The sequence below is a fragment of the Apium graveolens genome, chromosome 11 (genome assembly GCF_009905375.1).
Source record: "Apium graveolens cultivar Ventura chromosome 11, ASM990537v1, whole genome shotgun sequence".
In the NCBI taxonomy this organism is placed as follows: domain Eukaryota; kingdom Viridiplantae; phylum Streptophyta; class Magnoliopsida; order Apiales; family Apiaceae; genus Apium; species Apium graveolens.
In genome coordinates, this window is record NC_133657.1 from 149,169,028 (window position 1) to 149,190,813 (window position 21,786).

At 38.4% G+C, this 21,786-nt stretch overlaps 1 protein-coding gene across 1 annotated transcript in view; it reads left to right on the plus strand.

Annotated features, from left to right (window-relative positions):
- The first annotated feature begins 5,876 nt into the window (after positions 1 to 5,876).
- Positions 5,877 to 21,786, plus strand: part of LOC141696001 (uncharacterized) — a 28,664-nt gene continuing 12,754 nt past the window's right edge. The window contains exon 1 of the mRNA XM_074500199.1: positions 5,877 to 6,056. Coding sequence (XP_074356300.1) covers positions 5,877 to 6,056 — 180 coding nt within the window. The remainder of the gene's footprint in view (positions 6,057 to 21,786) is intronic.

The following is a 21,786-nucleotide window of genomic DNA, read 5'->3' on the forward strand; positions in this document are numbered from 1 at the left end:
ATAGTACAGTTTATAAAATTAAACAAAAAAATATATTTTATTAATCTTAGCTAATATTAATATTATTGAATGTTATATTATCAAAATAAATTAATTTTGAAGTCAAATAATTATATAAATTTTATTGTTTGTAAAATGATATTTTTTATCCATTAACACCCTATTGTAACATAAGTTTCCACATGTTACCGTATGTAACACTTTAAAACTATAGTAATATGTTATAAAGGCTATGGTAACATTAAAAATACTACGTTACCGTAGGCTAAGATGAACATAGCTAAGGTAACATAATTTTGTAACACGCATAATTAAATAATTACGATAGGCCATCTATGGCGTAGTATTTTTAGCAACCGCAATATGCACCAAGACAGCAACTTCAGCTACAACAAGCTAATGAAAAGTCAAGTTGTTTCTATCAAGACCTTGGAAAATCAAATCGGACAAATTTCCAATGCCTTGCTAAATCTTCGGCCTGGTACACTACCTTGTGACATTGAAGTGCCAGGAAAGAGGGAAGCTGAGGAGCAGGTAATGACAATCACTTTGAGGTCTAGAAAGGTTGTGAATCCTGAACAAACTCAAGCATTGACTGAAGAAGCTGGGGTTGAGAAAGAAGTAGAGCAGCAGGAAGTTGAAGTGGAACCAAGGAAGACTACTGTTGAGCACACTCCTCCTGAGGGTAATACAGGGGAGAAACATATCTATCCTCTACCGCCTTTTCCTAAGTGGCTGTAGAAGAAAAAGCTGGACAAGCAATTTGAGAAGTTTTTGGAGGTGTTCAAGAAACTTCATATCAACATACCTTTCGCTGAGGCTCTTGAGCAGATGCCTAGTTACGCAAAGTTTGTGAAAGGTATTCTCTCTCGGAAAGTGAAGCTAGATGATTTAGAGACAGTCGCTTTCACGGAGGAATGCAGTGCTGTGCTACAACAGAAGTTGCCTCCGAAGCTTAAGATCCAGGAAGCTTCACTATTTCGTGTACTATTAAAAAATTGTCTTTTGACAGATGCTTATGTGACTTGGGAGCTAGCATCAATCTGATGCCTTTGTCAATCTTCAAGCAGTTGGACTTACCTGATCTAAAACCAACTTATATGACTTTGCAATTGGCTGACCGTTCTATTACATATCCGTGAGGTATTGTGGAGGATGTCTTGGTCAAGGTTAATAAACTCATCTTCCTTGCTGATTTCGTCATTCTTGATTTCGAGGAGGATAAGAAGATTCCCATAATCTTGGGAAGACCTTTCTTGGCGACTGGTCGAACCTTGATAGATGCGCAGAAGGGTGAGCTCACAATGCGAGTGCTGGATCAGGATGTAACTTTTAATGTGTTCAATGCTATAAAATTTCCTATAGAAAATGAGGAGTGCTTAAAGGTGGAATTGGTCGATTCCGTGATTACTTCAGAATTTGATCAATTACTAAGGTCTGATGCCTTAGAAAAAGCCTTATTCGGAAATTCAGATAGTGAAGATGACGAAGGTGAAGAACAATTACAATATTTGAATGCTTCTCTCTGGAAGAGGAAGATTGATATGCCTTTTGAATCTCTTGGAATGGAAGAATTGAAAAAAGCTCATAAACGCCTCAAGCCATCTATTGAGGAAGCTCCCACTCTTGAGCTTAAGCCTTTACCTGAGCATTTTAGGTATGCATTTTTAGGTGATGCATCTACTTTGCCTGTTAATATTGCATCTGACCTTTCAGGTAGTGATGAGGAAAAGTTTCTAAGAATCTGAGAGAGTTCAAATCGGCAATTGGTTGGACTATATCAGATATCAAGGGAATCAGCCCTTCTTATTGCATGCATAAAATTCTGCTAGAGGAAGGTAGCAAGCCTTGGTCGAGCAGCAAAGAAGACTTAATCTGATCATAAAGGAAGTAGTGAAGAAGGAAATTCTTAAGTGGCTAGATGCAGGTATCATCTATCCTATTTCTGACAGTTCATGGGTGAGTCAATGTGTGCCAAAGAAAGGTGGAATTACTGTGGTAGAAAATAAGAAGAATGAGCTTATTCCTACAAGAACAGTCACAGGGTGGAGAGTTTGCATGGACTACAGGAAGTTGAACAAGGCCACTAGGAAGGATCATTTTCCTTTTCCTTTCATTAACCAGATGCTTGACAGATTGGCTGGTCATGAATACTACTATCTTCTGGATGGCTATTCGGGTTATAATCAGATTTATATCGCTCCAGAAGATCAGTAGAAGACGGCCTTCACTTGTCCATTTGGTACTTTCGCCTTCAGACGAGTTTCTTTTGGTCTGTGTGGTGCGCCAGCCATATTTCAGAGATTTATGATGGCCATCTTTTCTGATATGATTGGCCATAATGTGGAGGTGTTTATGGATGACTTCTCTGTGTTTGGCGGTTCTTTTGATGAATGCTTGCAAAATCTTGGACACGTTCTCAAAAGGTGTGTTGAGACCAATCTGGTTTTCAATTGGGAGAAATGTCATTTTATGGTGCGACAGGGCATTATTCTCGGGCATAAGGTTTCTAGTAAGGGTCTTGAGGTGGAAAAAGCCAAGGTGTGGGTCATTGAGAATCTTCCTCCACCTATTTCTGTTAAAGGAATTCGCAGTTTTCTCGGCCATGCGGGTTTCTATAGGCGTTTCATCAAAGACTTCTCTAAGATTTCAAAGCAATTGTGCAGTTTGCTAGAGAAAGATGTCCCTTTCAAGTTTGATGACGAGTTCCTTGTAGCTTTTGAGATGTTGAAGAAGAGTTTAATCACGGCACCTGTTATAACTGCACCTCATTGGAATGAACCTTTTGACATGATGTGCGATGCAAGTGACTATGCAGTTGGAGTAGTTCTTGGACAGAGGAAGAACAATATATTACATGTGGTCTACTACGCTAGCAAGATCCTAAATGGTGCTCAACTGAATTATACTACTATGGAGAAAGAACTTTTGGCTATTGTCTATGGTTTTGAGAAATTTCAGTCTTATCTACTTGGGACTAAGGTGACAGTTTTCACTGATCACGCTGAAATTCGTTATCTCACCTCAAAGAAGGACTCGAAGCCTAGATTGATTAGATGGGTTCTTTTGCTTCAATAATTTGAACTAGAGATCAAGGATAGAAAGGGGACTGGAAATCAAGCCATTGATCATCTCTCGCGTTTAGAGAACCCTAATGCTACTTCATTGGATAAGACATTGATAAATGAGTCTTTTCCCAACGAGCCACTGTTTGGAGTGCAAGAAGAAGAACCATGGTTTGCAGACATTGTGAACTACCTTGTGAGTAATATCATGCCTCCCGACTTATCTTATGCTCAAAGGAAGAAGTTTCTACATGAAGTGAAGTGGTATATGTGGGATGAGCCATTTCTTTTTCGACAAGGAGCTAACCAAATCATCAGGAGATGTATTCCTTACAGCGAAACAGGGGGCATCTTGCGAGATTGCCACTCAACAGCTTATGGAGGACATTATGGTGGAGAAAATACAGCAGCTCGTATTCTGCAAGCAGGTTTCTTTTGGCCAACCTTGTTTAAAGATGCTCACCAGTTTGTTTTGAAATGTGATCGATGTCAACGTGTGGGTAATATGTCTAAGAGGGATGAGATGCCTCTTAATGTGCTTCTCAAGGTTGAGGTCTTTGATGTTTGGGAAATTGACTTCATGGAGCCATTTATCTCAGCTCGTAACAATCAGTAATCTTGTTGGCGGTTGATTATATGTCAAAATAGGTTGAAGTTAAGGCGTTGCCAATGAATGATGCGAAATTAGTGCTTAATTTTCTTCACAAGCAGATATCTTCACAAGGTTTGGAACTCCAAGAGTCATAATCAGTGATGAGGGGTCACATTTTTGCAATCGCAAGTTTACTGCTATAATGCAAAGGTATAATGTGAATCATCACATTGCTACGGCTTATTATCCTCAGACAAATGGTCAAGCTGAGGTGTATAACAGAGAGATCAAGCGCATTTTAGAGAAAGTTGTGTGTCCATCGAGGAAATATTGGTCTTTGAAGCTTGATGAAGCTGTTTGGGCGTATTGAACAGCATATAAGACTTCATTGGGAATGTCGCCGTTTCAGTTGGTTTATGGTAAGGGGTGTCATTTGCCTGTGGAGCTTGAGCATAAGGCATATTGGGCTTTGAAGAAATTGAATCTTGACTTGGATGCAGCTGGAAAGAAGACGATGCTTCAATTGAATGAACTCGACGAGTTTCGACTTCAAGCTTATGAGAACAATAAAATGTACAAGGAGAAAGTCAAGAGATGGCATGATCAGGGTCTAGTGCTCAAATCATTTATGCCGGGGCAACAAGTTCTTTTGTTCAACTCTCGTCTCCGTCTTTTTCCGGGAAACTTGAAGTCAAGGTGGTCAGGGCACTTCATAATCAAAATTATGTTTTCGCATGAAGCGGTGGAAATTTTTGAAAGTGATCCGGGCCAAGCATTCAAGATAAATGGTCAAAGGTTGAAGCATTACTATGGTGATACGGCACACCGCGAGGTGGTTAGTGCCGTTCTATTGTCCGTTTGAGCTCAAGGTTCTACGTTGAGCTAGAGACGTAAAAGAAGCGCTTCTTGGGAGGCAACCCAAGTTTATTGTATATTAGTAGGTAGGGGATGCAAGAAGGAAGGAGAAAAACACAAAAAAATCAGAAAAAGATAAAATTCAGGACCAAAAATTCAGGGCCAACTTCAATAGCAAAATGCGCCCGCGCTGATCTAGCGCTCAGCCGCGCCGGTTTTCCAAAAGGTGAGCGCGCCCGTGCTGTCCAAGCGCGTGGTCGTGCCGGGTCCTGTTCGAAAAAAATAAAAACAACAGTTTTTAAGGGAATTTCGGGGTTTTAACTATAAATCAATTTCAAACCGAATTTTACTCTTCCACATCCTAAATTTTCCTCTTCAAATCAAACCCATTATTCCCACGATTCCCATAAACAATTCCCACTTCTATTCCATATCTAAACCTCATCTCTCCACCTATAAATACACACACTTATACACAAACTTCTCCACCACTTCACAAATTCTCAAACACAAATCTCTCTCAACACTTAGTTTTTATTCTCTCTTATTCAATCCCAATGGCACCCAAGAGACAAAGAACGCAAGTTGGCAGCAGCACCACCGATTCTTCATCTGTGGGTGGTGTGAGGCCAAGGATTTCTACTCCTGAGGCTGAAGAGGAGTACACGAGGCTTCTCTCAAAGCCTATTGCTAAGGAACGAGGTTTTCTACCATCGGGGAAGGATGGTAAGCTTTTGGAGATGATTCTTGAGATGCGTTGGGTTCCTTTTTGTGAGGCTCCCACTGTTGTGCCCATGAGTGTTGTGCGGGAGTTTTATATTAACGTTAAGGTAGAGAAGAATGGCTTCACGGTGGTTAGGGGGATGACTGTAGAGTACAACGTTGATGCCATTAGGAGGGTGATTGAGCAGCCCGCGAGGAAGCCCGGTCAGGACACATGGAACGATAAGACTCCCAAGGACTTCGACTTGGATCTGATCGTTGCGACTCTGTGTTTGCCTAAGACTCACTGGAAGTTCAGGAGGGGCACTACTGATTATTCCACGTTCCCTGCGTCATACATGAACAGGTTTGCACGGGCTTGGAACTCATTTATTTGTGCTAACATCATGCCATCTTCGTATGTGCATGAGATTGTTGTGGAGCATGCTCATCTGCTATGGGGTATTCTTTAGGGCGATTACATTGATTTGGGGATGGTTATTTATCAGGTGATTTTGAGGTTCTTGAGAGGAGGTACCATAGGTGTTATACCTTATGCGTCCGTTGTGACGAAGCTGTGTGTGGCAGTTGGTGTTCATTGGCCCACACATGAGCAGCTGCAGCTTCCCAGTGCTCCTATCGACAGTTCTACGCTATTGAGCATGCAAGAGTGGTATGAAGGGAAGCCTGATCCTAAGGGGCTTGGTTATTCATATGCTCATCTGCTAGGTGATGTCCCCATGGATCAGGCTACTGCGGGAGGTTCTTCGCAGGCCCGTAGAGCAGCTTGGAGAGCTCAGATAGGAGAGGAGGATGGTTCGTCGCAGCAGCAGCAGGAGGATGCTAGTGTAGTGATGTCATATTTAGTGATGTTAAGTCTTATCGAATTAATTTGCATGCTTGAGATAATTGTATTTCACTAAGTCTTATAGGTTGCTAGAGTGCTAGATCATGGTCATGGTTTATTTATTTGTCGAGGTTTAATCGCTTGTTTATATTTAGAATTTAGGATATTCTCTTAATAATAAATTAACATGGATTTAAAAAATTGGAAAAAATTTGATTTCATTGCTAGTTGGGTGGCTAGGTGTCAAATGGTTAGTAGCTGACTCATATTTATATGAGTAGTCTAGGGTTGAGCGAGATGGAGCGAAACGAACTCGTTCAGAAATTTGGAAAAAAAAAAGAAAAAAAGAAATAAGTGTTATGTATAATTGATCACGAGTGGGCTCTTTAGTACTCGAGTTATTCAGTTCTTAGGGGACTTTGTGCCTAGTGACATAAGGCTTTTATAATTTGGGATCCGCTAACCTAACGCTCACTACATGGGTACTATTGTATAAGTCTTTTGTGGACCTCACTCATTGCACGATCAAATAACCATACTTGTGTTGTTTTTTTGTGATTAAAAGCATGAATCCATGTTAAAATCCGATATAAGAATTGAAGTGTTATAAGTTATTTTGAGTCTAGCTTTTATTCTATTTATAAACTTGCAATTGTTGTGATAAGTAGTGAGTCATGATTATTGATCTAGTTGCGATAGTATATATGTAAGCAGTTGCACACACGCACGTCTTTGGTTTGTAGATTTATTTGTGAGGTTTGGTTGATCTTTATGCGAATAACTGCATTTTTTGAGGTGTTGCTTGTTGATTGGTTTAGTTATTCTATAGGGATTATTGCATTCATTTAGTTGCATTCATGCATTTTTATTTCTTGTTTTTTCTTAGTCTGTTTATGCTTGAGGACAAGCATCGATTCAAATTTGGGGGTATGTTGAGTGGAATTTATGACACTTTATAATGCTCTATTAAGCTTTGAATTGGTGTATTTGTACTCAAGTTATTGGTGTTTTAATGTGTTTTCTAGTGTTTTTGCATTGCAGGCATTAATCTGGGAATCAGATGAATTAGCATTGATTTGATGCTAATATGGTGTTAGGATAGTGTCTAAGGAATAAAGCTCGTGAAGACCGGCTCAAAACTGCAAGAAAAAAAAGAAGTTAAAATTTTGGCAGAAGCCCAGCGCGCCCGCGCCCAAACATCAGAAAGCCAGCGCGCCCGCGCCCAAACATCAGAAAGCCAGCGCGCCCGCGCTGATCAAGCGCGCGGCTGCGCCGTATCGGGATAGCAGAATTTTGTTTCTACATGGCTTTTGAGAGAAAGACTTCTACATTGTATGGGGCTGCTATATAAACAACTTTAGGTCGTTTTTAATAATATATCAAGTTAGAGACATATCAGAGCTAAGGAGAAGACGACAAGATGTGACGCCCTCAATCTCGGGGTTAGGAAATGAGGACTCACACACCTCTAATCTATTAATTAAATATGCATAAACCCCGATTAACTACTAACATGATCAACATTGGTTTAGGGATCAAGAGGGTGATCAAGAGAAACAGGGTATTATTAAACAGGGTTAACAAGGATAATCAAAAGGCTCAATATAATCCATGGCTTAATAGGTACTTGAACAGAAAGACAGATTATCAAAGGGTGAAATCAATAGGATTATCAATAACAGGTTATCAAGAACAAGGGTACTTCAAATCAATATCAGGGTTTCATAAAGCAAGGGTTTCATATTTTAACAGTTCAATACTCTACATGGTATGAACAACATTCTCTTTATAACCGTTTACACAAGTAATCAAGAGTTACTTGCCTGGATTTGCTTTCCAGAAAGTTGAACTACTTCCACCTAGTAAATCCTTTCATTTCCTAGCCTGAATGCCCTCACGCTCCGAATCTACAATAAAACCAAAAATCTTAATCAGATTCTCAACTCTCATTCCCGGAACGATCACTCTATACGATAACTCGATTATATCTTTGACTCGAGCATACAAATATAGCTTATACATATAAGCACATAGCACAAAGCACATAGCATATCCCTTTCTCGTAGTTTTTATATCCTTATATACTTAACCATCAAAGCGCACTCGCTTGACCTTAACTATTTCTCAAATCACACTAACACGACTCTAGTACGAGTACAAGACCTATTCACAACCAAACAATTATGTTCACAACTTTCAATTATATTCTTTAAAATCAATCAACTTAGTTCCCTTTTCTTTTGTTCCTTAATTTGAACCACATATTATAATCAAGCAAACAAATTCATAGATATTTACTTATACATCTTTAATCATCCTTTCGATCATAAAAACCAAGTTTTCGACTTTTAATCCCTATGGCCTATTCGGCCTTATCACACAAAATCAACCAAATACTCACTTTAATTCACATACGCACACAACTTATTCAAAACTTATTAAAGAATCATCCTCCTTTCCTTTAATCATAAAAATTCGAACCAAATTATACATACATGCTCGCATGCTATTCAATTTCAACTTATCATTATATCAAACACTTTATTTTCATCAAGTAAGCCAACTAAGTTTCTTAACACAATCCTAAATCACAACATGCATCCATTTATTCATCAAATTAGTCCCTTTTAACTCAATTCCCATTCGGCAAAACTCAAATTTGCACCTCAAAGACAAATCAATAACATGCACATCTTGATCCTCTTTAAAACTAGCATGCAATCACTTTTAGGCCATACAAACTTAGTGTTTACCAAGATTATCTCACAAAAATCAATTTCCTTTCTTATTAACACAAAATTCGAACCTAAACTTAGCATGCAACAACAATTTCATTTCTTTTTAATCTAATAACAATCCATCATCATTTTAAACAAGTTAACTCAAATTCGGGTTTTTCAAAAAAAAACAAAACATGCAACTTGATATCTTTAATCTCTAAATCACAAATCAACCTATATTTCAACATCAAATCAATAACTCATGCATTTCAATACAATCAACTTGATTTCCTAAAATAGTAAGGGCTATTCGGCCTTTTAATCAAAACATCACATACAAACACAAATACTTGATTTTAAGGTTCTAGAGCTCAGTTTTTAACATCATAGCTCACCACCGGTTCACCGGAGTTCATCACCGGTGGCGGTGGCATCTCGGTGGTGCCCTGATTCGAGGGTGTCCAACCACGAAGCCCCCGATTTCGTCAATTATGCAAGATAAACTAACATGCACATCTTTTCTATCATTGGTTTGCAAAGAATCAAGCTTAACAAGATGACATCAATCAACAACAAGAAGGACCATGTGGTTCTCGGGTGAACACACACACCGAGCACACACACACACACACACACATCGACATGCAAGCTTAATCACACACATGCACACGAATTAAAGCTCTTGTATGGAATAAGGATGAAGATTCATGGAGTGTTTCAAGGAATTAGAGAGGGAGAGGCAATATACCGAGAGAAATCAAAGAGAGAGAGTTGCCGAGAGAGAGAGAGAGAGAGAGAGAGAGAGAGAGAGAGAGAGAGAGAGAGTGAGAGAGAGTTCGGGAGAGAAAGAGAGAAAAGAGAGAAGAGAAAGTGAGTGCACAAAAGAAAGAAAAGAAAAGAAAGTGGGTTATATATACCACTTAGAAACAAAGGCAATCTGGTAATTTACTAACTCTCTTTTAACTCACTCATTCCTTTTCTTTTTACTCAAATGCAACAAAATTCAAATATAAAATATATCTCTCTCGGAAAGTCGAGAATTATTGAAAATGACAATTTTAACACGCAGGTCTCGAAATTAGCTTTTTATCCATTACTCATAATGAATTTTTGAGCGAATGGTTGATTTTATATGAATTTCGCAAACTTGCTTTAATAAATATATTTTTCTCATAAAATTAATTTAAAAATGCAAAGATCAACAATTAAATTCACTCATCATTTTTAAAAAGTCTCTAGGACCTTTACGAAGATAACAGAACAAATCCCATGTTTTTATCTTACTCGAATGATTTTATAAAATGCACGAAGGTTAATTAAACCTTTACTTAAATCACGTAATTCCTTTAAAATTCATAAAATTGACACAGAACATGCAGTCATGCATACAGTCAAGCAATCACACATATACAGTCACATAACGACTCAGTTCTGATCATAAAATTCATCCTTCTTTATTCTTTATCCTCTTTTACGCGTACCGGGTCACGTTCAGCCTGACGGCCCGACGCTCAGCGTTTTGATTACGCTTCTCAATATCTTTACCAATCAACACGTCACTTAGGACGAAATACTTTATTTACTCATTCATTCATTCAATCACATAATTCATATTTTATATTCTTTAACTCCATATTAGGACGGGTTCCGTTCTACCTGACGGCCCGACACCACACCTTATCTTTTAAGCTGACTCTTTAAATTGGAACATTTTTATCCATGCTCCTAAACTCTAGTATACAGATAAGGCAAATAATCATCACTTAATCACATAATTATAATCACATCACATAACACACTCTTTATTTACTTAATTACGACGCAAAATTCCTCAGTCTGCACAATCTACCCTCCTTAAAAGGATTCTGTCCCCAGAATCTAATCTAAGCAAACAGATGGGGATACTTTTCTTTCATTTCGCTTTCTAATTCCCAAGTCGATTCCTCAACTAGTGGATTTCTCCACAACACTCTGACTAGAGGTACAACTTTATTTCTAAGCGTCCTTTCTTTTCGATCCAAAATTCGCACTGGTTGTTTCACATAGGACAAATCTGGTTGGATTTCCACTGGTTCCAACTCGATAACATGGCTCGCCTCAGCATTATATTTCTTCAGAAGAGATACATGAAAAACATTGTGCAAATGTTGCATTTGAGGCGGCAACGCCAATTCATATGCCACTTTCCCGACTTGTCGCAATGCTTCAAATGGTCCAATGTACCTTGGACTCAGCTTTCCTTTCTTTCCAAATCGAGTTAAGCCTTTACAAGGAGATATCTTCAACAAGACTTTGTCTCCAGTTTCGAATTGCACATCTTTTCGTTCTTGATTTGCGTACTTTGCCTGTCGGTCTTGAGCTGCAATTAATCTATTTCGTATCATTTCAACCTTTTCCTTCGTTTGCTGAACTAGCTCTGGGCCAATTAACTCGCGCTCACCAACTTCCTCCCAATAAGTAGGGGATCTATACTTACTTCCGTACAACACTTCATAAGGCGGCATACCAATACTCGCGTGATAACTATTGTTGTAGGAAAACTCAATTAAGGGCAAATGATCATCCCAATTTCCTTTGAAATCTATTGCACATGTTCGCAACATGTCTTCAATCGTCTGGATTGTCCTTTCACTTTGTCCGTCTGTCTGCGGATGATATGCCGTACTCATTTTCAATTTCGTTCCCAAATGATCATGGAATTGTTGCCAAAATCTCGAATTAAACCTTGGATCTCTATCAGACGTGATAGATACAGGAACTCCATGACGCATCACGATCTCATCCAGATACAATTTGACCAACTTCTCTAATGAAAACCTTTCATTTATCGTCAAGAAATGTGCTGACTTTGTCAACCAATCGATTACCACCCAAATCGCATCGTGATTTGACTTGGTTTTAGGTAATCCTACCATGAAATCCATCGCGATATGTTTCCATTTCCATTCAGGTATGTCCAGTGGCTGAAGCAATCCGCTTGGCCTTTGATGTTCCGCTTTAACTCTTTGGCACGTGTAACATTTACTTATCCATTCCGCAATTTCCTTTTTCATGTTTGGCCACCAATAATTTTCTTTTAAGTCCTGGTACATCTTCGTGCTTCCAGGGTGAATTGAAATCTCGAGTTATGCGCTTCTTGCAAAATCTCGTGCTTTAATTCTACGACATTAGGTATCCAAATACGTGAGTTAACACGGTATATCCCTTTTCCATCCTTTTGAGCTTTAATTTCTTCTCCCGTCAACTTATCCTTTTCGCGACTCATCATTTGCTCTTGACAGCATCGAATCTTTTCCAAAATTTCAGGTTGAAACATCATTGCATAAATAGCTTCACCTCCACATTCTGGAGTCTGCACCTCTATTTCCATCTTGCCAAAGTCCTTGATTAATTCTTCGTATGACGTTAACAGATTCAATTTTTCCTTTCGACTCAAGGCATCAGCTACCACATTGGCCTTTCCAGGATGATAGTTTATCGCACAATCATAATCTTTGATCAATTCCAACCACCTTCTTTGTCACATATTCAATTCTTTCTGAGTAAAGATATACTTTAAGCTCTTATGGTCCGTATAAATCTCGCACTTTCCCCGTATAAATAATGCCTCCAAATCTTAAGGGCAAACACAATTGCTGCCAATTCCAAATCGTGCGTTGGATACTTCTGCTCGTGCGGCTTAAGTTGCCTTGACGCATATGCTATTACTTTCCCGTGTTGCATTAACACGCATCCAAGTCCTTTATATGAAGCATCACTGAATATCACAAATTCCCCTTTATCATCTGGTAATACCAACACTGGGGCGGTTACCAATCTCTTCTTTAACTCCTGAAAACTTTCCTCGCACTTTTCAGTCCAAACAAACCTCTCGTTCTTCTTCGTCAACTTTGTCAAGGGAACAGCAATCTTTGAGAAATCTTGCACAAATCTTCTATAGTATCCGGCTAATCCCAGAAAACTTCTAACTTCCGTCGGAGTCTTGGGCCTTTCCCAATTCATTACAGCTTCTATCTTGGCTGGGTCCACTTTAATTCCTTCTTTATTAACTACATGACCAAGAAATTGCACTTCCTTTAGCCAAAATTCACACTTTGAAAACTTCGCATACAGCTTCTCTTTTCGCAGAATTTCCAAGGAAACTCTCAAATGCTTCTTATGATCTTCTTCCGTCTTGGAGTAAATCAGTATATCGTCGATAAACACAATAACGAACTTATCCAAATACTGCTTGAACACTCTGTTCATAAGATCCATAAATGCAGCTGGCGCATTCGTTAAGCCAAACGCCATTACCAAAAACTCATAATGTCCGTATCTCATTCGAAATGCTGTTTTGGGTATATCTTCCACTTTAATCTTTAACTGATGATACCCAGATCTTAAATCAATCTTTGAGAAACACAAAGCTCCTTTCAATTGGTCAAACAAGTCATCGATCCGTGGTAGAGGATACTTATTCTTGATTATCAACTTATTCAGCTCACGGTAATCGATGCACAATCGCATACTTCCATCCTTTTTCTTTACAAACAACACCGGTGCGCCCCACGGGGATACACTCGGTCGGATTACTCCTTTGTCCAACAACTCTTGCAACTGAGCTGCCAATTCCTTCATTTCAACCGGTGCCATGCGATAGGGAGCTTTCGACATTGGTTCCGTACCAGGAGCCAAGTCAATCATAAACTCGATCTCTCTGTCTTGAGGTAGTCCATGCAATTCATTAGGAAACACATCTGGAAAATCTCTTACTACCGGAATATCATCGATCTTTACAGATTCTTTCTCCACGTCCACGACATGAGCCAAATAAACTTCGCATCCTTGACGTATTAATCTTCTTGCCTCAATAGCCGTTAGAAATTTCTTCTATTGCCTCTTTCCTTTAAATATCACTTCCTCACCATCCTTGGTTCTTAACTTCACCTTCTTACTTTTACATTCTATTTGCTCCTCATGGTTTGACAACCAATCCATTCCTAGTATAACCTCAAATTCTCCTAACTTAAAAGGAATTAAGTCAGCAAAAAAGTGCCGACCTTCTATAGACACATCACAATCGGGACAAATCTTATTAACAACAACTTTCTCTTGATTTGCTACCTTTATAATCAAATTAGGCTCTAGAGGGTACGCAACACAATTTAACTTATCAAGAATACTTTTAGAGATAAAAGATCTAGTTGCTCCAGAATCCATCAAAACTTTTACATTTACTGAGTTTATAACAAGCATACCTGCTACCACGTCCACCTCTTGCACCGCATCTTTCATTATCATGTTGAAGGTTCTAGCTCTGGGTTGAGCTGATGGTGCTGGGAGAGAAGGCGGTCCAGTAATTCTGAGAACATTAGCCTTCTGCACAGGCTCCTTGCAATTTCTGGCCATATGGCCCACTTTGCCACACTTGAAACAAGCCAAATCAGGTTTGCTTACTCCATTTGAACATTCTGAAGAATAATGCCCCTTCTGGTTGCACTTAAAACATGTTATGTCCATCTTATTACACCTCCCCGGGTGTCTCTTTCCACAGTTCCTGCATTCTTGCATCTGGGGTCTGCTATCCTTTCCCGGTTGTCCAGCTTTCTGGAGACGGTTCTTTTTAGCTCCATTCTCGGGTCTAAACTTCTGGAACTTTTGGTTCTGACCTCCACCATTCTTCCCAAACTTCCCTCTGAGCTTTGAGCTTCCTTGCTCTTGCTCAGAGCTTTCAAACTTCCTCTTTCTTCCTTCATTTTCTCTTCGAGCAGCTTCCCGCTCACCTTCCACTATCATTGCTTTCTAAACCAAGGCAGCATAGTTCTTAATCTCCAACATTGCTATCTGACTCCTAATCCACGGCTTGAGTCCCTGCCGGAACCTCTTAGCCTTCTTCACTTCAGTATTCACGTACTCAGGTACGAACCTTGCCAATTCTGAAAACTTCACCTCATATTCTGCTACCGACATTTCCTCCTGTCTAAGATCCAGAAATTTCATCTCCAACTGATCTTGCATGTAACTTGGAAAATTCTTTTCCAGAAACATCTCAGTGAACTTCTCCCAAGATAAGTCTTTGCCTTCCAACAACGCCTTAGAAGACTCCCACCAGAAACTTGCTTCATCTTTCAGATAATAACTCGCGTACTGAGCTTTCTTATCATCCTTAACTTCGGCTAATTCAAAAGCTTTTTCCATCTCTCTCAACCACGACTGCGCTTTAATTGGGTCTGGCAAACCTAAGAACTCTGGGGGATGAACGGATTGAAAGTGCTTGAAACTTCCAACATTTGGGGCCACATGTTGTTGCAAAAGCAGAGCAAGTCTGCTCATCATGGTGGCTTCTGGGTTTATTTCTGGGTCTTGGGTGGGAATTTCTTCTTCTTGGTGATCTGGTGAGTTGGCCATTTCTTACAAACCTGATTGAGTAATTATTTAGCAATACGATAGCATGGCATGTATATATTTAACAACAGTTTCTATAAAATCTCTTTTATGGGTTTTAAGTTTTACCCAATTTGCACATGCAATCCTATTACTACATAATTCTCATATCAGTGTTGTTTTATCATGGCACGGAATAGGGTTTTATGATCTTTAAACATGGTTATACAAAAACATGGTTGTATTAAAACATGGCATTGAGAACAGTTTATAAGATAATCAAGGTGCACAATGGAATTATTTAAACAAAGGTTACATAGAGAATATTTTGGATATTAAGGTTCTGAAACAAGGTACAATAAATAGCAGGGTTAAACAGAGGAAAAACTGGAAAACATCCCCCTATCTACCCCTAACTTCCAACTACTACTACTACTACACTAGTCTGAAATACAACAAGATAAATGAAAAAGGGATCCCGGCATCTGACCAAGTATCACAAAGCCTACCGGCGCTGAAAACAACAATCTACGGGCTCAACCAACAGTCCCGTATAATCATCTAGAATCTCTCTCAACACAACCAACATCTAGCGAATGATCTTATGCAGCCTCCGGGCCTCAGCATCAGCATCACTAGTGGATGGTCCCTCATCCAATCTCCTCCTGGCAACCTGCTCCACCATCTTCACCCGAACTCGCCACTCATCATCCATAACAGAAGCACTCTGCCTAGACTCTCTGGCTAGTCTATCCACCAAAGCTCCCAACTCAGGAATGCGGGAGTACACAAAGTCTCGGTCCTGGGCTAACTTGCCACCAACAATGACAGGAACAGTCTTAGGCATCTCCGACTTTGGCTCAGGGGCAGGGGTCTCTGAATCAGGCCTCAAGGGTGAAATCTGCATGGGGATCTCACTACTCTCAGAAGGGTCCTCCTCTGGGTCTGAACTAATATACACAGGCTCCTCTGGAGAGGGTGGAATAGGGTCTACAGGGGTACCAGTCAAACTAATCTCTGAGTCTGAGTCACTACCACTACTAGGATCCTGAGAGAAAACACAAAACAGCAACCAAGAAACAATGTTAGGGTTAAATAAAGCTTCCAGCTAACTCACACCCTAACTCTAGTTTCCGCTTTACCAATCAACACTTTCCTTAGACTATACCTAATAGTCCAACTCAACTCTATATGAGTCGAACTCTCTCGCGATATAGATATATTCCCAAAATACCCCTTTTTTTAAAACCTAACTTGTCTCAGGGACTAGATCCTGTAGCTCTGATACGAACTTGTGACGCCCTCAATCTCGGGGTTAGGAAATGAGGACTCACACACCTCTAATCTAATAATTAAATATGCATAAACCTCGATTAACTACTAACAGGATCAACATTGGTTTAGGGATCAATAGGGTGATCAAAAGAAACAGGGTATCATTAAACAGGGTTAACAAGGATAATCAAAAGGCTCAATATAATCCATGGCTTAATAGGTACTTGAACAGAAAGACAGATTATCAAAGGGTGAAATCAATAGGATTATCAATAACAGGTTATCAAGAACAAGGGTACTTCAGATCAATATCAGGGTTTCATAAAGCAAGGGTTTCATATTTTAACAGTTCAATACTCTACATTGTATGAACAACATTCTCTTTATAACCGTTTACACAAGTAATCAAGAGTTACTTGCCTGGATTTGCTTTCCTGAAAGTTGAACTACTGCCACCTAGTAAATCCTTTCCTTTCCTAGCCTGAATGCCCTAACGCTCCGAATCTACAATAAAACCAAAAATCTTAATCAGATTCTCAACTCTTGTTCCCGGAACGATCACTCTATACGATAACTCGATTATATCTTTGACTCGAGCATACGAATATAGCTTATACATATAAGCACATAGCACAAAGCACATAGCATATCCCTTTCTCGTAGTTTTTATATCCTTATATACTTAACCATAAAAGCGCACTCGCTTGACCTTAGCTATTTCTCAAATCACACTAACACGACTCTAGTACGAGTACAAGACCTATTCACAACCAAACAATTACGTTCACAACTTTCACTTATATTCTTTAAAATCAATCAACTTAGTTCCCTTTTCTTTTGTTCCTTAATTCGAACCACATATTATAATCAAGCAAACAAATTCATAGATATTTACTTATACATCTTTAATCATCCTTTCGATCATAAAAACCAAGTTTTCGACTTTTAATCCTTATGGCCTATTCGGCCTTATCACACAAAATCAACCAAATACTCACTTTAATTCACATACGCACACAACTCATTCAAAACTTATTAAAGAATCATCCCCCTTTCCTTTAATCATAAAAATTAGAACCAAATTATACATACATGCTCGCATGCAATTCAATTTCAACTTATCATTATATCAAACACTTCATTTTCATCAAGTAAGCCAACTAAGTTTCTTAACACAATCCTAAATCACAACATGCATCCATTTATTCATCAAATTAGTCCCTTTTAACTCAATTCCTATTCGGCAAAACTCAAATTTGCACCTCAAAGACAAATCAATGACATGTACATCTTGATCCTCTTTAAAACTAGCATGCAATCACTTTTAGGCCATACAAACTTAGTGTTTACCAAGATTATCTCACAAAAATCAATTTCCTTTCTTATTACCATAAAATTCGAACCTAAACTTAGCATGCAACAACAATTTCATTCCTTTTTAATCTAATAACAATCCATCATGATTTTAAACAAGTTAACTCAAACCCACAACTTTTAAAGATTAACACCATTCGGGTTTTTCAAAAAAAAAACAAAACATGCAACTTGATATCCTTAATCTTTAAATCACAAATCAACCTATATTTCAACATCAAATTAATAACTCATGCATTTCAATACAATCAACTTGATTTCCTAAAATAGTAAGGGTCATTCGGCCTTTTAATCAAAACATCACATGCAAACACAAATACTTGATTTTAAGGTTCTAGAGCTCAGTTTTTAACATCATAGCTCACCACCGGTTCACCGGAGTTCATCACTGGTGGCGGTGGCATCTCGGTGGTGCCCTGATTCGAGGGTGTCCAACCACGAAGCCCCCGATTTCGTCAATTACGCAAGATAAACTAACATGCACATCTTTTCTATCATTGGTTTGCAAAGAATCAAGCTTAACAAGATGACATCAATCAACAACAAGAAGGACCATGTGGTTCTCGGGTGAACACACACCGAGCACACACAACACACACACATCGATATGCAAGCTTAATCACACACATGCACACGAATTAAAGCTCTTGTATGGAATAAGGATAAAGATTCATGGAGTGTTTCAAGGAATTAGAGAGGGAGAGGCAATATACCGAGAGAAATCAAAGAGAGAGAGTTCCGAGAGAGAGAGAGAGAGAGAGAGAGAGAGAGAGAGAGAGAGAGAGAGAGAGAGAGAGAGAGAGAGAGAGAGAGAGAGAGAGAGAGAGGAGAGAGAGAGAGAGAGAGAGAGAGAGAGAGAGAGAGAGAGAAAAGAGAGAAGAGAAAGTGAGTGCACAAAAGAAAGAAAAGAAAAGAAAGTGGGTTATATATCCCACTTAGAAACAAGGGCAATCTGGTAATTTACTAACTCTCTTTTAACTCACTCATTCCTTTTCTTTTTACTCAAATACAACAAAATTCAAATATAAAATATATCTCTATCGGAAAGTCAAGAATTATTGAAAATGACAATTTTAACACGTATGTCTCGAAATTAGCTTTTTATCCATTACTCATAATGAATTTTTGAGCGAACGGTTAATTTTATATGAATTTCGCAAACTTGCTTTAATAAATATATTTTTCTCATAAAATCAATTTAAAAATGAAAAGATCAACAATTAAATTCACTCATCATTTTTAAAAAGTCTCTAGGACCTTTACAAAGATAACAGAACAAATCCCATGTTTTTATCTTACTCGAATGATTTTATAAAAATGCACGAAGGTTAATTAAACCTTTACTTAAATCAAGTAATTCCTTTAAAATTCACAAAATTGACACAGAACACGCAGTCATGCATACAGTCAAGCAATCACACATATACAGTCACATAACGACTCAGGTCTGATCATAAAATTCATCCTTCTTTATTCTTTATCCTCTTTTACGCGTACCGGGTCACGTTCAGCCTGACGGCCCGACACTCAGCGTTTTGATTACGCTTCTCAATATCTTTACCAATCATCACGTCACTTAGGACGAAATACTTTATTTACTCATTCATTCATTCAATCATATAATTCATATTTTATATTCTTTAACTCCATATTAGGACGGGTTCCGTTCTACCTGACGGCCCGACACCACAGCTTATCTTTTAAGCTGACTCTTTAAATTGGAACGTTTTTATCCACGCTCCTAAACTCTAGTATACAGATAAGACAAATAATCATCACTTAATCACATAATTATAATCACATCACATAACACACTCTTTATTTACTTAATTACGACGCAAAATTCCTCAGTCGTCACACAAGAGACCTATAGCACAATTCAACAAAGGCGAAGACAACCTAGTTTATTCTTGTGAATCTTTGTTTTGAGTTGTATTCTTGGATGCTCGTTTCTTGTTTTGTTAAACTTATACTCTTGTGTTAACTTTGTTTAATTATTTTTTTTAAAGACTACGTTTATTATACCATGCTTTCATCGGAACCCACGTTGATGATGAGTCCGATTATGGGTTAATCGCTATCGTGGGGTTCTAGTGGATTTATTTATGGATTTCTTTAGTTGATTTATTTCGATGCCTTAGTGTGTGGTGATTCTATGATAACCTAGTATTGGTTGTGCGTATTCATCTTATGAGCGTCGCGAACTTATAAGATAGTGTGTTAATTCTTAATGAAGCGAAAGTGAATATAAGGATTTAGAACTTGCCATGCTAGCATAGGTTCATGTATTTGTTATGCATGATTCGTGGGTAATTTTAGCCATCTTACTTGCCGTATGTAATCAAGATAGATAACTTGTGCTTAAACCGTTATGTTGTCAAATTCTATAGACATATAGGGTCTCAATATAATTGGTGTCTATTCAGCTTCTATCTCTTTTGTTAGATATATTTGAGAAGTCATGTCTAATATGTTTCATGTTTAGTTTTCAGATCTTAATAAACAGGACATAGGACTTACTGAAATCAGGACTTACTGGAAGTCATAACTTAATATCAGAACTTAAGGTCATATCAGAACTTAAGTGCGAGAAGACTTTCATATAAGGAAGGAAGCTGATTCACAGTAGAAGATCATGACTTAAACAAAAGAAGATATGCATGAAAAGAGTTAGAAGACTGGAAGACTTGTGGAAGATATCTGATTGATATATTTTAGGAGACAGAATTATATTCCATATCAATTAGAAGTTATCTTGTTACTGTGTACTATATAAACACAGACTTTGGGTTTACACTAAAGGTGTTATCATTATCGAGAAGATTATATATTGTAACCTAGCAGCTCTTAGTGATATTTGTTCATCACTGAGAGAGAACAGTTCCATTGTAACAGAGTTTATCTTATTGAATATATCTGTTTACTGTTACTTGTGTTTAAAATCGATTTGATTGTATTAACACTGTATTCAACCCCCTTCTACAGTGTTGTGTGACCTAACAAGTGGTATCAGAGCTTTTTTAGTTAACACACACAGAGTAAAGATCCAAACAACCATGTATGAAGAAGCACAAAGTCCAACCAAGCCCACCAAAACTGAAGAAACTCAAAAGACTCAAACCCACAGTCGATATGAGACTATTAGGGTTCCCATACTGAGACCTTCTGAGTATCCCATATGGAAAGTGAAGATGGCCATGTTTCTGGAAGCTACAGATCCAGAATACCTTGACAGAATTAATGAAGGACCACATAAGCCTACCAAGCTCTCTGTTGTAGTTGCTGATCAACCAGCAAAGACCATACCAAAGTAGAATGGTGAGTACACAGTTGAAGACATCTCATCTATTTCCAAGGATGGAAAGGTAAGGCATTTGCTGCATAGTGCCATTGATAATGTCATGTCAAATAGGGTAATACATTGCAAGCCTACAAAGGAGATATGGGAAGCTCTGGAGATAAGATGCCAGGGAACTGATGCAATCAAGAAGAACAGGAGGACTATACGCACTCAAGAGTATGAGCACTTTGACTTAAAAGCTGATGAGTCATTAACTGACTTATATGACAGGTTTGTCAAACTCTTGAATGATCTGTCACTGGTGGACAAGGAATATGATCTTGAAGATTCAAATATAAAATTCCTTTTAGCTCTTCCAGAAAATTGGGATTTGAAGTCTACTACCATAAGAGACAACTATGACCTTACTGAAACTACTCTTGATGAAATTTATGGTATGCTCAAGACTTATGAACTTGAGATGGACCAAAGGAGCAAGAGGCATGGAAGAAAGTCAAGGACATTTGCTCTTAAGGCTGAGGAGGAATCTCCTAAAGTTGTTACCTTAAAGAGGGGCAAAGGAAAGGCTCTCATCATAAAGTCTGATTCAGAGTCATCATATTCTGATGATGATGATTCAGAAACTGAAAGTTTATCTGAAATAGATGCTGATGAAGAGATGATGAAATTGTGTGCTCTTATTGTGAAGG